The sequence below is a fragment of the Falco punctatus genome (genome assembly GCF_963210335.1).
Source record: "Falco punctatus genome assembly, chromosome: 14".
Classification (NCBI taxonomy): Eukaryota; Metazoa; Chordata; class Aves; order Falconiformes; family Falconidae; genus Falco; species Falco punctatus.
The window spans coordinates 11,903,654-11,922,769 of NC_137594.1; the positions used below are offsets into that span (position 1 = coordinate 11,903,654).

At 40.5% G+C, this 19,116-nt stretch overlaps 1 protein-coding gene across 1 annotated transcript in view; it reads left to right on the forward strand.

Annotated features, from left to right (window-relative positions):
• The window catches only part of PEPD (peptidase D), a 141,636-nt gene that overhangs the window by 6,497 nt on the left and 116,023 nt on the right, over nucleotides 1-19,116 (forward strand). The window contains exons 3-5 of the mRNA XM_080365007.1: nucleotides 251-378; nucleotides 16,320-16,383; nucleotides 18,426-18,473. Of these exons, the coding sequence (XP_080221133.1) occupies nucleotides 251-378; nucleotides 16,320-16,383; nucleotides 18,426-18,473 (240 nt within the window). The remainder of the gene's footprint in view (nucleotides 1-250; nucleotides 379-16,319; nucleotides 16,384-18,425; nucleotides 18,474-19,116) is intronic.

Sequence of the window (19,116 nt, forward strand, 5' to 3'; positions counted from 1 at the left end):
TGTTTTTTTCTTATGGTAGTTTATTAATCTCTGATCCTGTCCAGTTGTCAACAGAGGGATTTGTATTATTGTAACCTAAAATTAGTAAGTCTGAAAAGCTTTAGACCTAAACCACTCCCCCATCCCCCCTCCAAAAGCAAGAGAGATCTTTTTCAGGTATGTGGAAGTAAGAATTAGTATGTGCTGTAGTGTTTTTAGAGCTGGTAGAAGTGAAGGTTTTCTTCTAAGAATATATTTTGTCTTAACCTAGGAATCATACTTTCATTGGACTTTTGGAGTAACTGAAGCAGGCTGCTTTGGAGCAGTAGATGTTGATACTGGAAGATCCATGCTTTTTGTTCCACAACTCCCTGAAAGCTATGCGGTTTGGATGGGAAAGTAAGATGTATCTTTTAACTGTGCTCCCATGTATCTGAGTACTTCATATAACGTAACTGTCTGTAGAGCTGAAATGCTATTTGATTATAATCAGATTCCACCAAATGATTTGTTGTGAATTGTAGTGTTATGTACATACAGTGATACAAAAATGTGATCAATTGGTATTGATCATATGATAGTAAATGATCCACCAGCATTTGTTAGAGGATACCTTTAGAATTGAGATGAACCCATGGATCTCATGGTATTCATGAAGGGAAGCTGAACCATAAGGAAAAGTAGAAGTCTTGTCTTAAGACCAAACCAGCTAAATAGTAAAGCAGGTTTTTTAAGTTTCTTTACCAGTTTGCAGCTGCCTTAGCTAATGAAGCTCTTTGAATGGCAGAAGGTAGTATAGCCTCTTTGAACTGGCAGACTGGGGAATGTGATTTTAATTCTATTCTGTGAGTATGCCATAAACATCTCTCTTTTATCCACATTGGAAGTAAATATTGCTCAGTGCCATAGTGGAGGAATTGATTTATTTATGCATTCATTTCTTTTCTCAGTCTTAATTCTATTTATATTCTCTAACAAACTGTAATTTTTTTTGTTGTCTCCATTGTCTCAGAACATTGGACTACTTCCAATTTAATATTTTGAGCTCAGGTTGCTTCGCTTCTAATTGAAGCTATCACTTATATTTTAATGCTAATTTTGGGAAAAGGAAAACAATCGCAACCAATCCCATATGCTGAACTGTGCCAGACCATATGGTAGGGCATGGCTGCTGTCTTCTCAGAGAGTTTATATGAATATCACTGTCTTAGACCTGCCTGGGAACTGAAATTGTTTTTGATGGCATAAAAATATGAATGCTGCTGTTTGAAATATTTCAGCTGAGAGCTGCACCTGTCTGGGAGGGTAGGTTCTGTTTAAACACCCCCCCTTCCCCCATGTACTCTCTAAAGTTGTTCCCTGGTGGTGCTTGTTCCCATTTATAGACAAAGCTTTTTCCTCCCCCAAAGTTCTCTTCTGTTAGTTCAGATCAGCTGGTTCATACCCATGCTGATGGTGCCTAATCTTAAGAGGTGTAAAAATATTATGGAAATTCTACTGTCTCATCTTTTATTTTCAAACAAAATATTGTGTTTATAAATGGTGGCCTTTTTTGAATTGTCTGTGCAGCACTTGTTACTGGTTCATTTACAGAACTACAAGACTGGTTAAAAGTGGTTTATTGTCATTGTGTCATCTTGCAAGAATATAAGAAATTGTCATCTTCACAGCATCCTTGTTTTCTAAATTGTCCTCCTTACCCTCCCTGAATCCCTCTGTTTGAATCTTTGTTTTCTGTTCTGTCAGCCATGGCCATGTACTTTTTCAGCTTGTCAGAAGGACGATGGATGGATAACTCATTTGTGAGTCAGTAGCAGTTCTGCTTCGTAAGTTGGTTGGCAGGGGGTGCTGCACATAACTAGGTATTGTGTTCCTTCCTAGAAGACTCAATTTTAAGTCAAAATTAGCACTGAAAGAAAAACATAAATGTTTGCCTTCCATCTGCTGCTGTTTATCTACTATAGTTTGCCTTGGAAATATTTGTTTCGGTGCACGTGGAAGGCACTATCTACCCACTGAAGAAACATTAATTTAACATCAATGAAGAACCATCAGTTCAATGCCTTGTATGATACTTGTGAGGTTGCTATGTTATACTGTCTACAGCTGGTCTTCTAGTTCATCACATAGGGTGCAGTTGCTTTGCTTGATGTTTGTGGTTTTATTTTTTATTTAAGACAGATGTGGAAACTATGTGAGTTTAGTCGGAAATGCATAGATTCTCTTAATGAAGAAGGCTCTTTACTGCTACTGTACGTTGATGTACTGTTGTGCTGTCTCTTCTGAAGACACATTTCTGAGTTGTTTTTGAAACATAGGTAATGTGGCAGTCAGAAAAGTTTACCTTTTTGCCTTGAAGTAGTGCAAAAGGGGGGCTTCTTGCCTTCTTTAAAATTGCTGTCAATTTGGCCAATGCCAATGAAGTGTCTGAGAGCATTTGCTTGGAGATGAACAATTAGTTTACAAATGAGACCATCAACACTGTAAATACTTTAGTCTCACCAGTTGCACTTGTTTTTATGAACAGTTTTGCATGGTGAGATGGTGCCTGGGGACTCTGCAGAACATGTGAACATGGAGATGATGATGAGTGCACCACCCTGGGCTGTCAGTCTGCCAAGGACCCAGCACTGTGTAGTACCAGTGTTGAGGGTGACTACCACTTCTTTGGAAGTGTTACTCATCTTATAGGACTTCTTGCTGAATGTGTACGCTCTTAAGATCTGTAAATAGCTGGAAGGCTAACTTTCAGAAGTCCTTCCAGCCAAAATAAAACCTCTTCAGTTTCAAAAGGGAGGAGAGATGTAATTTAACTCACAGACTATGGTCATCCTCCAAAAAATCCACAACCTCTTAAGTTGGCAATGGCAGAATTTTTATGAGTGTAATTGTAGGACTGGTGGTCCTACTTTCATGTTAGTAAGCGATTTCAATAACAGACGCTCTGTTTGTAAATGATGAGTGTGGGCATTTCTCCAAATGCTGGGCAAGCCCATTTCTTAGTTGTTGGCTGGGAAAATCTTTTCAACTCAGAGAACAACTTTGCCTGTCTTGATCTGTACCTCTGCACCTTGCCCCTCCTGTTGTTTGTAAGGCAGAAACAAAGACTCACAGGATGGCTTAGTGGGTAGGCTTTTGCACTCCTGAAGTATTTTTCTGTTCTGACTTTTGGTGGAAGAGTTTAATAAATGAATCTGGTAATATAAGATTGTAAAGGCTTCAGAAGTGTAGCTGTGTTGTACATGCCCTGCTTTCTTGGCATGGTCTTCCCTAGTCAAGTTTGTGGTGCAAAGCTGTTAGCAATCATTTCTATTCCTAGGAGGCATTAAGTTGATATGACTGCATGTCTTGCACAGAGACTTCAATTTCACTAATTAATGCTGCACCTGCCATTTACCTCCTTAATTATAAATGACAGAACTAGTCAGTGTGCTGATTAAAGATATTTTATAAAGTAAAACATACTGTACAGCAGCTGCCTTATGTGGAGCGGATGCCAAACTAACTGAATTGCCTTGCCATGTAAAGAATGTTTTTAATAGAAAACAAAAATATTTAACGCTTTCATGCTCTAACTTTGGAAATACATGTTAAATGGGACAGAGCAATATTTATGTGCAATTTCCTGTGTTTTCTTTGAAATCCTGCTGGCTGATTGGGAAGTATAATACCATTAATCTAGCGTTGCATCCACTCTAATTTTCCATGAATTTGCTTGGAAGCTATCTGTATTTGCAAAGTTGAACCTTGGTGTGGCACTTTGGAGTTGTAATAAAGCACAATGTAATATTTTGTGAATGTTAATAATTTCTCAGTGATCTAATGAGGAAGCTTTTTAGACATTGTGATCATTTAAGTAGGCTACAACCAAAATCAACCTTTGGTTGTGGTGATTAAACTTGGCTGACTTCAGCAAAACTGAGGAGTTTTACAGCCTTTGGAAGAAAGTGCAGAAGTATGTTGTTGGTGGGGTTTTTTTGTTTACTTTTTTCCCACACACACTTTTGTGAAAAAAGAGCTTTTCAGGCTATTTAGGCTTTTACACACACCACCACCACCACCCCCCCGACTGTATGTGATCATAGAATTCAGAAGCTAATAAATTGCTTTCTTGATCTCTTTTTCTTAGTGGAGATTGGTCATATTTTGTGGCATTTGTATTTTGAATAATTCTGAGTATTAAACTGTGTGCGGCATGGGATGTTTGCCAGAGTATATGATGGTGGCTGAGACTATATCATTAGTGAGCCCCAGGCTTGGCTACAAGAAAGCAAGGTCTGTAGTAAGGCCGTTCTATGCAACCTGAGAATTGGAGACAACTCTTTAGAAAGGTACTGGAGTGTATGTGGGTGCTGTAGGGAGCTCCACCTAAGTTGCTGCTCTTGGTGTAGATTATGTAGGAATGAAGGACATTTTCTAGATGAATTTTCCTGATGTGGTACATATAGGTCCTCTTCTCTGTAGGATGCTCTGGAGCTCCAAGTATATCTGTATAGTATATATACTCCAGAAGAGTTTTTGGTTTTACCTTCTGAACTCATCTGTGATATCATCCCGTGGTATTTTTTCTCTTAGTATTTTCTCTAAAATGAAATATGCTTAGTGTTTTCATTTTCCATGTCTGTCAATTTGATCTCTTCCTGCCATTTGTCCCTTCCCTCTATCCCCTGAACCTTTATTTTGCTGTTTGTTTTTTTTTTTTTTTTTTTAAAAGCCAGCTTTTAATCACTTTAGGTCATCTTACTACTGTTTTGTACCAACCGGCAATTGCAGTTTATCTGCAAAGTTTGTTACCACCTGCAAATCTCATGAACATACTCAGTTTTGCTTCTGTTCCTGAACAGCATCAGAACTAATTTCAGTCTTTGCAGTATCCCGCTAATCAAGACTTTCAGTCCATTGCTGTTTATCACTTTAACTTCTGGGAACATAGGTCTAAATTGATACGCCACTTTTCAGTGTGGTTGGAGGATTTCCCAGCCCTTGAAAATCTCATCTTTTAATCTATTTATTTTTATTTTCTGCTTTAGGATTTTCACTTTTTTATTGGGACTAGTCATTGGGTTTCAGGTCACATCATAGTCCTGTCCAAGCCAATTTGAGTTGACTTTGGAGAGTGACAGTCTTGAGAGAGATTTTTACCAAGTATTTCACTAATATTCAGATAGTACATCTATTGCTTTACCCTTCATCCAAGCCTTTAAAAACAGTGCAATAAAGCTGATTGCTTTTGATTGAAGAGACCTACTTGTGCAATTCCCCATGCTGCTTATTTTCCATGATTCCAGTTCTCTCCATAGTACAGTGATTTCCATTTCTTGTCTCCCATTCATTTGTTAAGTTATTTCTTTGTGGATAAAAACTACTTTTACAGAATAATTATTGTCTGGATTGCTCTTGCCACTTTGCTGATGATTGTTTTTCTTTAAACAGTGCTGCTCGAATGCTCTGGCTTCTCAAGTCATCAGTTTAGTCAATGTCCCAGTATTCTAATTGTCCACGAGCCTTGCTAGTCCAGGATGAATGTGTGTTGTTTCTATGACTTCAGTAATTATTTTTATAAATCTTTGTTTTCTAGCTGCTTAAGTTTCCTTGTATTTCCCATGGAGAAACAATTTGTTTTAATACTGTTTTAAACAGTAGTGGTAATTTATATCAGTCCATTGATTTGCAATCTCTGCCAGCGTAGACGTTTAACTGGATGTAAGTACTGAAGCGCTTCTTTTTTCTTTCCTCTTTTTGATTTGGGTGTACTGAAAAATAGAACCAGCACTAAGTAAATCTGCCTAACAGTGCTGCACCAGCGTGTTTTTAATATCCTGATACGGCTACAAACCACAGCAGAGAAAGTTAAGACTTGCCTATGCACGTCTCATTCCTCTGGTATGAAAGGGAATGTTGATAACCCCCACCAAGCATTTCTTATTTTATACTTTATTTAATGTTCTAGCAGGAGTATAGAGTTCAGTGATACAAACTCCCGATAACATTTTGAAATATCAGAGGATCCAAGTGTTCTTTCGATCAGGTGTGCCATGGTTTTAGCTCCAAGGACTCAGCTGCTCCTGATAGGAAGGTACGTTGCAGCAAAAGAAAGGCCCATGGGGATTTTCCAGCAGGGCTCTGACAAGGCTCCGCACCTCCACGTTGCCTTCTGCTGTGCAGCTGCCTGGTTTGAGCGTAAAGCTTAGCTTCTTGTCAGCTTGGATCTGAGAAGGCACTTCACTCAAGTGAAATACCTGTGGTGATGTCTCTATTCTTGCACTTCTAAAATTCCATGTTCCCAGCTCTCGATGTTAATTGTTTTCTTTAGGTTTTCTATTCCCTGGGACCTGTGCTGTATGCTCAGGAAGGACTTTCTGAAAGAGCATTACCTCCACTGGGAAACATAGAAAGAAAAAAACAACCCAAACTGTTTTGCTAAAATAGGATAAGGAAAGTATAATCAATATTAATGCTTCTTAAAAGCTACATGTGCTACAAAACACAATCCAGGGAGATTGTGTTTTGCTTGCTGTGTACCCCTTTACCTGTATACTTGGTGGAGCTCTGGGTGTTGGAGTATGTGGCCTCTACCCTAGTCCTGAGGGATGCCAGATACTTCTTTGTCTTATACAGGCAATGTGGCATAGTGGATCAAGCACTGTTTGCATGGGTAGGTTCTGCCTTTTCTTTGTGTCTGTGGTGGGTTGGCCCTGGTTGGACACCAGGTGCCCACCAAAGCTACTCTATCACTCCCCTCTCAGCTGGACAGGGGAGAGAAGATACAATGAAAGGCTCAATGGTTGAGATAAGGACAGGGGGAGATCATTTACCAATTACTGTCACAGGCAAAACAGACTCGACTCGGGGAAGTTAGTTTGATTTATTGCCAATCAAATTGGATTAGGTTAATGAGAAATAAAACCAAATCTTAAAAACACCTTCCCCTACCCCTCTCTTCTTCCCAGGCGTAACAGTTTACTCTACCTCCTCCCCCACAGTGGTGCAGGGGAACGGGGGCTCTGGTCAATTCATTGCACATTGTCTCTGCTGCTGTGTCCTCCTCAGAGGGAGAACTCCTCACAGTCTTCCCCTGCTCTAGCACGGGATCCTTCCCACAGGGGACAGTCTTCTATGAACTTCTCCAGTGTGAATCCTTTCTACGGGGTGCAGTCCCTTTGGGAACACAATGCTCCAGCGCGGTCCCCAGCACTGCCCGCAGCCCTGCCCCAGCCTGGGCTCCTCCATGGGGCCACAGGTCCCGCCAGGAGCTGCTCCAGCCCAGCTGCCCACGGGTCACAGCCTCCTCCGGGCATCCCCGGCCCCGGCATGGGGTCCCAGGGGCTGCGGGTGGGGGTCTGCTCCCCGTTACCCCCCGGGGCTGGGGGCACAGCCTGCCTCGCCGGGGGCTTCCCCACGGGCTCCGGCGCCTGGAGCCCCCCCGGCCCCCTCCTGCCCTGGCCTGGGGGGCTGCAGGGCTGTTGCTCTCCCACGGGCTCCCTCCCCTCTCCCCCTGCAGCTGCTCTTGCGCAGGAACTTTCCCCCTTTTGAAACCCGTTATCCCAGAGGCGCTGCCAGCGTCGCTGCCGGGCTCGGCCTTGGCCAGCAGCGGGTCCGTCTGGGAGCCGGCTGGCATCGGCTCCATCGGGCACGGGGGAAGCTGCTGGCACCCTCCCACAGAAGCCACCCTGTGCCCCCGCGAACACAGCCTTGCCATGCAAACCCAGTACAGTGCCCGTTGAGCTGTTGCAGCAAGTTCCTTTAATTTATTTCTGGTTTAGTTTTCTTTAGAAGTTGTAAGATTGGGAGCATTATCATCCCCTTCTTAAAGCTGTTCAGGTCATCTTAATGCTGCTGTAAGCATCAGTACTACTTTCTTTCATGCTATTACTGATTAGTATGGGAGCTGTGAGACATGCTACGCACATTCCAGAGCTTGCTAGCATGCTTTTATGTGTTGGACATAAAATATTGTTCCTATTGCCCCCAATATAGGTGTTTTTCCAAAGTAAAAGCAGAATATCTGCTGTTGACAGGTTCAGTATGTAACTTAGTTAAGAAGCATGAATTGAGTGTTTGAGTGGAATGCTGTTATTACATAGTGACCTAGAAATTATACTTACCCTCTTAACCATTGTAAATTTTTTTGTGCTCCTTTTTGGGGAAGAGCACTTTCAAATGAGTATTTGTTAGCAGTCTTACACTACAAGAAGTCTTGCAGGGATTTCGGTGTATAAACATTTCCTTTGTTACAGTTTTTTTCTGTACTTGTATAGAGCCCTGCTCTCCAAGGAAGAATTTTATTTGCAGAGAGAAATAAAGCAAAGGTTACCAGTTGAAAGGTTTCTGTGTTTTTGGGGGGTTTTGGGTAGCTCTTGATAGTATCTCTTAAATGTCTAATTGAGGCACTGCCTCTTGAGGTGGAATTTATAGAAAGCCTGAAGAACTTTTAATCTTTTGGGAATGCCTGTGGTGGGAACAGCTAAGCAGGAGCAGGGAGACTGTATGTTTAAAGTACATGAAATGGGTAGCTCAGAGTTTGGCTTTTATTAGGAGTAACCATGAGAGTCTCCTCAGTACTTCATTTCTGATTTCATAAGTCCAGTGGTCTGTATGTTGCTCATGGTTATTCTGCTTCCGCATAATTTGTATGTAGTACTTGGAGGTCCAGGATCATATACCCAGCATCCTGTGTCCAGCATTATGCACGTGGACTCTGCTGTTCTGTCGCTCTGCTAGACCTGGCTTCAGTTACAGCCCTGGTTACCTTTTCCAGTCAAATCAGCTGGAGTCTTCATTTCAGTTAATTTTCTTTTAAATTCTGTTATTTTCTCAAAATTCATTTTACTCTGGACTGTATCAAAAGGAGCAAGGAGTCTGAGTTTACCTATATGCAGGTACCTCTGTCTTTCAAAGGATAAAACAGAAGTCTAGAGAAGTGTGGAAAGGGAGTAACATTAAGGTAATCAAAACATTGCTGGAGGCTGCCTGTGAGTACCAGAGAGCCCATTAGTACTGTTTTGTTTTAAAACTAGCTTGATGCCTTTTAATCATGTTCGAGAAAGTGAAATTCCTTTTGGATATGTAGGTGATTGCATTTTATTTTTTTTTGGACAAAGTCAGGAACATCTGCTGGTATCTTGTAAAGCCTCCTGTGTTGTTCTTCTTAGCAGTTCTCGACACCCTCTTGTTTGGTTAATGCTTTGCCATCTGTTAACTTGATGATACTGGAATGAGGAGGGAGTTTATTGGTGAACCTCTGACAGCGTTAAAACATGGCTTTTGTATCCCTTTTCCTCCTTCAGCTCTACGTGCTTTGCTGATGTATTTCTATATTCATCTGCTTTAATTTTTGCCAAGATTCTTATTCTTTGTATGCGGTCTCACTGAAACTTTTACTCTGCTTTAAGCTCATTCTACCAAGGCCTGAGAAATGAGTTGTTGGCTGTGTAAACTTCAGTTGCTGAAGCAATTTACTCCTTGTGCATGTGTTTCACCTCAAGTAAGTGAGGAAAAATGTGATGTAACTCATGCAATGACTTGTTGGCAGTAAATGTGTGTATGCTGCAGTGCCGTGTATACAGGCTAATGTAGGCATTTAGTTTAGGTAGTAGAGACTATTTGCTCAAGACAAAGTGAATTTGCTATAAAGGGGTGTTTTGTATCTGTTACTCTGAATCTGAAAGTTAGGGCAAAAGGGAGGAAGCAATACTGTTGTGTCCCTGTAAATTATAGAATGATTTGGATTGGAAGGGACCTTAAAGATCACCTAGTTCCAGCCCCCCCACCACGGGCAGGGACGCCTTCCACTGGAGCGGGTTGCTCAAAGCCCATCCAGCCTGGCCTTGGACACTGCCAGGGATGGGGCATCCACAGCTCCTCTGGGCAGCCTCTGCCAGTGTCCCACCACCCTCACAGTGAAGAATTTCTTCCTAATATCTAATCCAAATCTACCCTCTTTCAGTTCAGAGCCATTTGCCCTTGTCCTAGCACTACGTGCTCTCGTAAAGTGCCCCTCTCCTGCTTTCTTGTCAGCCCCTTTAGGTGCTGGAAGCTGCTCTAAGGTCCCCCCGGAGCCTTCTCTTCCCCAGGCTGAACAACCCCAACTCTCTCAGCCTGTCTGCACAGGAGAGCTGCTCCAGCCCTCCGGTCATCTTTGTGGCCTCCTCTGGACTCGCTCCAACAGGCCCGTGTCCTTCTGATGTTGGGGGCCCCAGAGCTGAACCCAGCACTGCAGGTGGGGTCTCATGAGAGCAGAGCAGAGGGGGACAATCAATCCCCTCCCTCGACCTGCTGACCACGCTTCTCTTGCTGCAGCCCAGGGTGCTGTTGGCTTTCTGGGCTGCAAGCGCACATTGTCAGGCCATGCTGAGCCTCTCCCCAGCCAGCACCCCCAAGCCTGTCTCCTCAGGGCTGCTCTCAGCCCATTCTCCGCCCAGCCTCTGTTGATGCTGGGGGTTGCCCCAACCCAGGTGCAGGACTTTGCCCTTGGCCTTGTTGAACTTCATGAGGTGTGCACAGCCCTGCCTCTCCAGCCTGTCAAGGTCCCTCTGGACAGCATCCCTGCCCTCCAGCATGTCGACTGCACCAGGCAGCTTGGCGTCATCAGCAAACCTGCCGAGGATGCACTTGATCCCACTGTCCATGTCATCAACAAAGATGTTGAACAGCACCAGTCCCAGTACAGACCCCTGAGGAATGACACTCGTCAGTGGTCTGCACTTGGATATTGAGCCATGACTGCAACTGCTTTGAGTGTGACCATCCAGCTAATTCCTTATCCGCTGAGTAGTCCACCCATTAAATCCATGTCTCTCCAGTTTAGAGGCGAGGATGCAGTCAACTTGCCACACATCAGGAAGCTCGGGACATGCTGCTGTTGACTTGATACCTATTTGAGTGTCTCTGTAATCATTTAGTAATAAAATGTAGAATGTGTAGAAAATGTTTTGAAATTAGTTCCAAGTAGAATTACTCAAATTTTTGTAATGAACATACACTTATGAAATTTTTTTCCAACAGCAATAGTTTTACATTTTGATTACACAGTAAGATAAGTAATCTTGAATTAGGAAATCTAACTGAAATGCTGAAGAAAAGTTAAATTGGACTACTTCAGGAAAAGCTGAATTTCGTTTTAGAGCTGATCCACTGTAAAAACTAAAACCTGAAAATCTGTCCTAGAAGGATTAAAAAAATGCAAATACAAAGCAACTGGTAGGAAAAAGTTGTTATATATATTGAAGATTGTCTGGAAGAACATTTAGATGCAAATGAAAACATATACATATGAATGTATATCAGCAATTAGGTTGCAAATATATTAGCAGTTGGCTTAGAAGTGTTTCTTTCAGGAATAGCAATCAGCTGTTACAAATTCTGTTCACAGTTTTTCTTTGGCATTTGTGATTTACATCCAGCTCGTTTGTACCTCTCTTCTGAATGCAGTTCTGAAAACTAGAACACTCTTTTATCATGTTGATACTACGAGGCTATTGCTCCAGAGTCCTTTAGAATACAAAGAAATGTTTTGTAATGGAATTCTTACAGTAATGTCAAATTTGTACAAATCTCTTAAGATCTGCTGTTATGAATTCTTTGCAGTGTTATGAACAACGGGTTTAAAATGTTTTTAGACAACGAGACCAAGTCTTTATTGGGTTTGAAGTGGAAACACAATGTGGTTAATAAAATATTGAAAAAAAAAAATTAGGTTTGAATTTTGTCCAACTATATAAAAGCTTCAAAATATTTTTTGGGGGTGTATTTATAGAGAGGCTGTCACAGCTGTTCGTCTTACTGATGGATAAACAGAGGAGTCAGTAGTATTGCCTTCCTGTTTGAAAGATCGCATCAGAATGGAACCAGTCATAATACTGTGGTCTGTCAAAATCTGCACTGGCCTGATTAGGTTGTGATTCAGTGAAGCATCATGGGTTTTAAATATACTGTCATCTGTCACTGTGAATTTAGTTAAATCGGATGGGAAGGTTTGTTCTAAACTTGGAAGTTTTCACTAAGCTGATTGACTGACTGGTATTCCTGGTTACTAGTTTTTAATTGTATACTCCCTTACTTTTTTGCTGGTGGTTATCATGTTTGATTGATGTATAAGAAAAATGAGGTATAGCTAATGTGGGGTATTATTTTACCATCTGACTTAATGTCTCACACTGTATTTTTATAGTGAAAATATTGCTGCTGTTGCTGTTCCTCTTTTTCCCATTGCTACCTCAGTAGAATTTTGTTTATAATAAAGTTGTCATTTGTTATGCTTGAAAGGTGAATCTTCAATATTTGGTGCTTTAATCAAACCTTAGCTGCTAAAATGAGACACTGCATTAGAATTCAGATCTTCTCTTTAAAATGTAGCATCGTATTTTTAGGCCATCTTCAATGTTTCCCCCAATTGCTCTGAAAACTGTAAGAAAGCAAGTAGGTGAACTGGATTGGGTAGAAGAACATGGAAGGCGGAAGAGTTACGTAGGAAGCATCAGCAGGATGTGAATGTAAACAGCTTTGATGTTTAACACAAAATAACTTGAGGTTTTTCCGCTGGACTAGAAATTGTGATGTATTTTAAGTGGTGAAGTAGAGACAGTCTCTCTTGTCTAAGAGATTCTTTGGTGACAAAAAATGAGGACTGTATTCTTATAAATAAAAGTGTTGGACTCTTATATTTTGTTTCTAATGGCTGTAAACTATGAGGTGCCAGATTTTTGCCTAGCTGCTTGAGCATGTGTACATGATGCTTTTCCAGGAGTTTGGAGTTGCTTATTTCCAGTATAAGATAAAATGATGACTCCCACTATTCTGGAAGCTAACTATTGACATTTCTAATGAACACTCATATTTGCTTGGCTGGAGTTATAAAACTACAGGGAAAGTATATTGAGCCTTTTTTAGGGCTGAAGTACATTATTCTCTGTAGGTTATAGCTAATTTATGTTGCCAGGGAATCTAGAAACTTTTGCATGTATTTTTCCCCTGCAAAAGCCTGTAAAAATTAGGCCATTGCTTCTGTTCATATTTGTTTACAAAAGTAGTTTGTTTTTTTGATAGGTAAGGAGAAACATGATTCAATAATATCGGGGATCATATCTTCCACTTGGGTAATCCTTCTAATTAATTTATGACTTGCTGTGGGGATATTTGCATGTAGTCTTTGCAGTGATTAATCAGAATTTTGAAACTGGCAGCCCATAGCAGCATTACAAAAGACAAAGCCAAACCTAAAAATTGTAACCAATTAACTTATTCTACCTCCCTGAGAGTCATTTGCAGAGAGAAGTTTTCCTCATCTCTGTGAAGTATCAGATGTACTTGAAATTATCATAACTGAATGTAACTTCTGATTGTCATGATGCCAGTGAGCATTCAGTGGAAGGTACTGTTCCTTGTGACAGTAATGGTCAGTGCTAGAATTTAGCCTGTTTTACATTTAAATTTAATAAAAATGAATACTGAGCCCTGTATCTGCTAAGGAACTCTGCACTGGTACTTTTTTACAGTAACTATGATGTATGTTGGTGCGTAGTAGTCTTTCATAGAACCTAACTAAACTGGTTAAAAAACTGAAGAGACTGGAGGGAGTATGGAGAGGTGTCAGTGAGGATCATCTTTGCTACTTTTTCTCCCTGAGCTTTTGTTTTGCCTTCTACACTGCTTTTCTATATGTGACAGCACAGAATTTTTCCGCTCTTAATGTAGACTTCCATGTCTGCTTTTCCCTTCCACCTGTATGGTTCTGCAATAGAGCAGGTCTTTGCAGAATTCTCCCCGTTGGGATTAGTGGTTTCATCACTGAAGCATTGTGGCACCCGTGGGGTGGGTAAGGGCTGGTAGTTTGTGGGAAGCGTAGGTGAATTTATTTTACCATCTAGCCAGAGCTGCTAAATAGCTGAAGTGAGGCAGAGCTTTGAGTGCTTCAGAGAAGAGCTGAGAAGTCTGGCTTTCTTCTTTGTCTTAGAAGTCTTGTTGACTTCTGAGCAAGGTAGCAAGAACAAGATCAGCGAAGAGGTACACATCTGGGAAACGTGGCAGCTTGTCTTTAGGTGTGATGGGGTTGAAAGTATCTGGAAGATGACCTAGTTTAATAACTGAGAGAGAGGATGGAGTATTGTGGGAAGCTTCTATTTTCTTTTTCTCAAAGTAGAGGAAAAATTCTCAGCCTTGAAAGGATGATGAGCTACTTTTGTTCATCAAAAAGAGTGATAATGTACATAAGAGATGTTGGAGGGATTACAGCTGGCTTTCAATCAATAATGGATTAATATTAACCATAACCAAAGAATTAAATTAGTAGCAGTGTGCTGTAGACCACACAATTATAGAGGCAACAACAACAACAAAAGCTGAAAAACAGCTTGTGAAAAAACAGAAGTTTTCTTACTGGCATGTTGGAAAGTGAGACCTGCTTTTACTTATACTGCATTAAATGAAGTGAATAAAATCCAGCACACTTGTGAGCATACTTTTTAAGAAATGTTTAGAATAAACAGTTCTTCGATTCAAACAATGCAGCTAATTGTAAATGGTGCTTTGGAGGTATTGCTCTGAAGAGCATATATTACCATAAATTGCCATTGGCCATAAATTTGCTGGTTGTACAGTTGGGATTCTTCCGATACCAGATGAATTGGTTGAAACTGTAAAAGAGAACAAAACCGGAAAGTGCTAAATCTGTTTATGATGTTTTGGAATAGTAAAGTACCTCAGTGTGTGAGGAATGAAGGACAGGGAAAGGGGATGCCTGTAGGAGAAACAGAGTATGCAAAAGTTGGAGGTAAGGGAACTATAAAGATTTAAGAGGATGTAGTGATATTTTTTTTAATGGTATGCGAAATTAGCCAGGGAGAGAAGATAAGTGATAACTGCTTTCAAATCCCCAACAGTTGACAGAGAGTCCACAAAAGGAGCATTGCAAAAGGAAATGCATAATGAGATATTTTTATGTTACTTTGACTAGTACTTTCACAGATAAATAAACTTTTAAAAATCTGTGATTTAATGCTTGAGAACACCATAAACGATTTCATGTTGTCATTCATGTCTCAGTCTAGTACTGTTTGGAGCACAATGGAATGTAAAGTGAAAAATGAGTGCACAGATTGAAAAAGTGATGTAACTTAGACCTTTAGCCACCTGGTACTGCAGGCAGCTATGGCACATGCCTTTGTTATGGAGCACCTCCTAAAGATGCTGAGCTCTTTGTCCCACCACTTCTGCTTTTTCGTACTGCAAGGATTAGAAAGTTCTTTGGTCTCCAGCCTAATTTATTCTTTCCCCTGTTGGTCTTGTGCTCTTGTAGTCTTAATGTTTAAACAGCTGAAGGTTCTGTCCTGCACACACCTCTTACTCTCCTGCTGTCTCTGAGGAAGCAAAATGCACAGAATCCTCCAAACTCTGGTGCTTCCAACCATGTTTCTTGTCTCCTGTTTTCTTTACTCTGTAGAAGGATGTAAGCTGAGTCAGCTTTTTTCTTTCCTTTTTCCTTTTTTTTTTTTTTTCTTTTGAGATTACATTTTCAGAATTACACTGGTTATATTTATTTATTTGGCAGGGCTAGAGATTGTAATCAGAGACTAAAGTCTTATGAATAACTGGCTGCTACCATAAAGTGAAGGAATAAGCAATGGTACAGCTGCTGGTATGGGGATCGATGGGGGAGCCCTGGAGCACTGATCCATGCTTGTGGCTGCCCCGACTGACTGCAAGTAGATATTTCACATTATTCCTGTATTTAGTTAAAGTGTCTGGTTGGGTATTGGGAGAAAACAGCAGAAGTTACTTAGTTTTGGACATGGACATAGAAAGTTGTGCACCCTTTTGGGTTAGAAGGGTGAATCTCTGGTGTCCTGAATAATAGAGGTGGCAGAGCCCGTGTCTTAATAACCCTCACTCTGCTTTGTGTTCACATCAGAGGGGTTACCAGGGTAGAAAATGAATGTTTTATGCCTTTTTTTGAGTATGACACAGGGCAGGCTGGTCTTTTGCTATTTCCACATCCTTCCAATATCTGGTGAGTTGGAAGGTTGTATACAAATGGCATGGCAAAAATCTTCAATGGAACTGTCTGGTGTAGAGTGAATGGGGAAAAAAAACCTTTAATTCAGGAGGAGACCATGAAATCTAAGTGTCGGGTATGGACTGGATTAAAGCACACTGATTTTTGTAGCTGTGGCAACTTTCTGTGTAATCTCTTATTTTGAGAAAGGGAGTCAAGGATAAAATTATTAAAAGATTCCTCATATCTGATTCTGTTGTTGTGATAGTAGAGGACATTATTATTTTTGTCTGTGGCCTTATTAAATATAACAATAAAGCTAACCCAAGCGTTTTTCTGTTGTTTTCCAAAGGATTCATCCTCCTGAATTCTTCAAGAAAAAATACGCTGTGGATGAAGTCCACTATGTGAACGAGGTGAGTTGTCTGTGTGTCTAAATATTTTTATGGGAACACAAAACCAGTATATGTGGCAGTGTTTTTGCTTTAATTTTAGTCCTCTGCTTACTGGATGTCTCCTGACCTGGTGGGACACCCCCCCCCCCCCCAAGTTACTGGAAAGCATATTTCATGCTTATAAAGTGCTTGTAATTTGTTATTATATCTTTTTAAAGGCTGCCATTTTGAGCTGAACACTAAGGTCTTAATCCAAAGACAGTCTCATAAACATGTTCTGTGCATCATGAGATCTTTCAGTCTGTGTTATTATCCAGCGAAAGTATGTTGCTAAGTACAGTGTTTGCAGTGCCTTGGAGATTTGAGGGGATTGCTTTCAGGGAGATGGCACGTCCTAGCTCTGACTTGGGAGCTCACGTTTATTTTATGCCTCTAAAGAGCTGTGAGGAAAGACTGCCTGCCTTACTCTTCATTTATGTTGAATCATTCTAATATTTGAAAAGCAAATGTATTCATATTTTTAAATGCAAGTGTGACTTGCTTAGTTAGGTTTCTCATTTCATTTCTGAGCAGATGTTTGTGTACTTATGCACCTGGGCAGTTATCTTTTCTTTGGTAGGAAGGCTCAGCAGGGTGAGGGCAGTATTCCTGCCAAGCTCTGTGGGTGATTTTGCATGGAGAGCAGCTTGAAAAGGAAGGTTCCAGTACTTTTGTCCCAGCAGAGCACTGACTTGGACTCACTAGACCAAAACTTTTACTCTCATTGGCTGTGAGGGTGTTTTATTTCATTTTCATAATGAGTCCAGCTATGAAGTGAAGTTTGATCCTGTATTTCAGTAGCTGGGGGTGGAGGGAAGCTGTAGAGAGGTTGTTTTTTTGACATGTGTGAATTGGAGTTCTGTGGAGTGCCGGTGCTCCAGTGCTCATCTGTCAGATGGTGAAAATTGCAAGTGGAAAGTATGTGTTTTATTTTTTAAAATCACATTTACTTTGGTCACTTTCCATAAACAAATGCCTTTATTGCAGTTCTGTTCTCTGCTTCCTTACTGTGTAAAAAACATATCGATAGGGATATGATAGCTCTTTATATGGACCGGTAAATTGTCCACACATAAAGGTTGTTTTCCACCTGGACTACATGTATTGAAGTTAGAAGCTGTTGAAGCTTGCAATGAAACTGTTCAACTTTCAGAGATTCTTTCTATAATTTTTACTTATTTTAGCAAGAAATTGGTTTTCCACCATCAGGACACAAGGGGCCTTATTTACAGCATAGTTTTATGTCAACAAATGACCAACTTGTGTAAGTGTTTAATCCTGCTATATCATGGGGAGAAGGAAAAAAAGAAAGCGTAGAGTTGGTATTTTTAAACCTCACTGCCATATGTTTTCTTTTGTTACTATTATTAATGTGCTGTTAAGCTGATTTAAAGTTGGTAGAACTGTGCTCTATGGAATTAGGTCATTTGTTCATTTCAAGAAATGTGTAATTCAGCGCCCACCTTTCTGCAGCTGCTGTGAAAGTCCAGTTCTCTACAAGCCCAATGATTTTGTTCTCAGTTTGTAATTTTTTGAAAGATAATGAAGGAGCCTAATGGAAATCTTAGTAAAAGATGACCCAGTGAGGATAGTAGTAAGTATTCATTAGCAATTATTCAGCACATTATAACATAATAATAGTAACGCCTGTGTGTTTTATATGCAGTAGTGTGTTGAGGATAGAGTACCCTGTTCCTTATTTCTATGTGACATCACAGGTTTTTGGCTCACATTTCCTCTGTCTTCCAAATTATGGTAATAGACTAATCTTAAATTGTAGTTGCTATATATGTCTTTAAAGCACACCATCAACTTAAGCGCTATATTTCTGTCTAAATATTTTATCTACTGACTCTTGTTGCATGTTTCAGGTAATACTACAGTATCTGAAAGATATTAGGGGAGCATTTTTTTCTGTGCAGTTAGTTTACTTTATGTACAGCAATTTTTGATTAAATTGGTTTCAATGTAATTTTGAGGAAGAAAAAAGAAAAATAATAGCATTCAAAAACTTTTTTTTTTAGATAGCCAATGTCTTGGCTTCGAAGAAACCTGCTGTGCTGCTTACTTTGGTGAGTCATATTCTGAAGAATAACTACTAATTTCCTTCAATAAGGAGATCAGTTTATTCAGCATTCCTTTGCACTGTCATTCCTAATCTTTTTCTCTCTATCTTGGTCAAATTCGAGGCCATCTGTGTACAGTTACCTGGTCTCCTGGCCCCTCCATGATTTCAAGATCTGTAACCTCTGGCCTTCCAGTCTGTATTCTCTCTGACAAAAGCTTTGTCTGTTTTCTAGTAAAACATGACAAGCGTATCTAACATTGACTGTGCTATCCTTCAGCCTATGTACAGTGACTCCTTTCTTTTCTTATGCTGCTCTAGTCGTGTCATGAGCATGTTTGGGCCTTTCTGTGGGAATCCCACAGGCATTCAGGGAATACTTTTTCTGCATGGAATGGGTTGGTAAAACAGCTTCTGGGAGGAGGTAGTGATGTCAAATGCCTGCCAAGTGTTTTCAACGGTGCTTGATGATTTCTCTGGAAGAAGGATGAATGAGTGGAGGTAAAGCCTGCAAGTTTCTTCTTCCCTGTCACTTCTCCCCCAGCTGCTTTCCTTGACAGATGTTTTTAAGCCTCCCACTATTAAGAATATCTGATTTCATGTCTCCAATCTGTAGAAGATATGATTTGCTGACTCTGAGCTTTCCCTTA